The sequence below is a fragment of the Chinchilla lanigera genome, unplaced genomic scaffold, assembly GCF_000276665.1.
Source record: "Chinchilla lanigera isolate Chin_1 unplaced genomic scaffold, ChiLan1.0 scaffold00046, whole genome shotgun sequence".
Lineage (NCBI taxonomy): Eukaryota > Metazoa > Chordata > Mammalia > Rodentia > Chinchillidae > Chinchilla > Chinchilla lanigera.
Window position 1 is genome coordinate 3380880 of NW_004955447.1, and position 931 is coordinate 3381810.

General features: G+C 36.9%; 1 protein-coding gene across 1 annotated transcript in view; it reads left to right on the forward strand.

Annotated features, from left to right (window-relative positions):
* The window catches only part of LOC106149479 (UDP-glucuronosyltransferase 2A3-like), an 18456-nt gene that overhangs the window by 10358 nt on the left and 7167 nt on the right, over positions 1 to 931 (forward strand). The window contains exon 3 of the mRNA XM_013518475.1: positions 377 to 464. Within this exon, the coding sequence (XP_013373929.1) occupies positions 377 to 464 (88 nt within the window). The remainder of the gene's footprint in view (positions 1 to 376; positions 465 to 931) is intronic.

A 931-nucleotide genomic window follows, 5' to 3' on the forward strand; every position in this document is an offset into this window, starting at 1 on the left:
ACATTTGAGACTGAAAATGCCTAAATTACATTTCTTAGATCAACTGCTTATCATATGTGTTTGTCAACCTGTTTTAAGTTCCTGTATGCTGTGTTGCTCTTTTTCGTTTTCTGCTTCACACTAAAGATCTCATTTCGAACAGCATTTAAATGATTAATATCAAAATAATAAATGTGTACTCATAATATCATATTATCAAAGTACTAATATTGTCCATAGCAGAGTATTAGTACCACCTTTTCAAACAAGTAGATATGTCCTCCTCTCAATTATCACCTGAAGGGTGATGGCCACATGATTTCAAAGTAATTCTACAGCATTAGCACACACACATTTTCTATTCTTACTTGCAGAGTGACAACTCTGTCCTCCACAGGTTTTATGGAGATACAAGGGAAAGGAGCCGGCCACGATAGGACCCAATACTCGGCTGTTTGATTGGATTCCCCAGAATGACCTCCTTGGTAAGACCCTAGAGGAGAAGAGCTGTCCAGTTGGACAATTAGAATATTTCAGTATCTTTCTCAGAACAAATGCATTAAAAATGTTCAACTACTTGAACATTTCACCTCTGATGTACAGGGGTTTTTTGATATCCAGTTTTCAAAGAGAAGTAATTATCCATTAATTGTATTGATACATGCTTTCTTTGGTTCACACATGGGCATCTTCTGTTTGGAAGCTCATCAGCCTGTGAGCTCAAATCACATGTCATCACTGTTAGTCAGGCCTCCCTTACAGAGAGAAAGGAGTTAAGTTCTGCTCCTGCTGGGATCACACTTTTCCAGGGTAACAGGGTGCTTTGCTTTTGTACAAAATATCACTCTCTTCAATGAGTTATGGAGTTCCTTTCCTCTTTTCTGTCTCTCAAATTCTTTTTTTTTAATTTTAAAGATAAAAGGAGGGAAACATTAACAGACATACAACATTT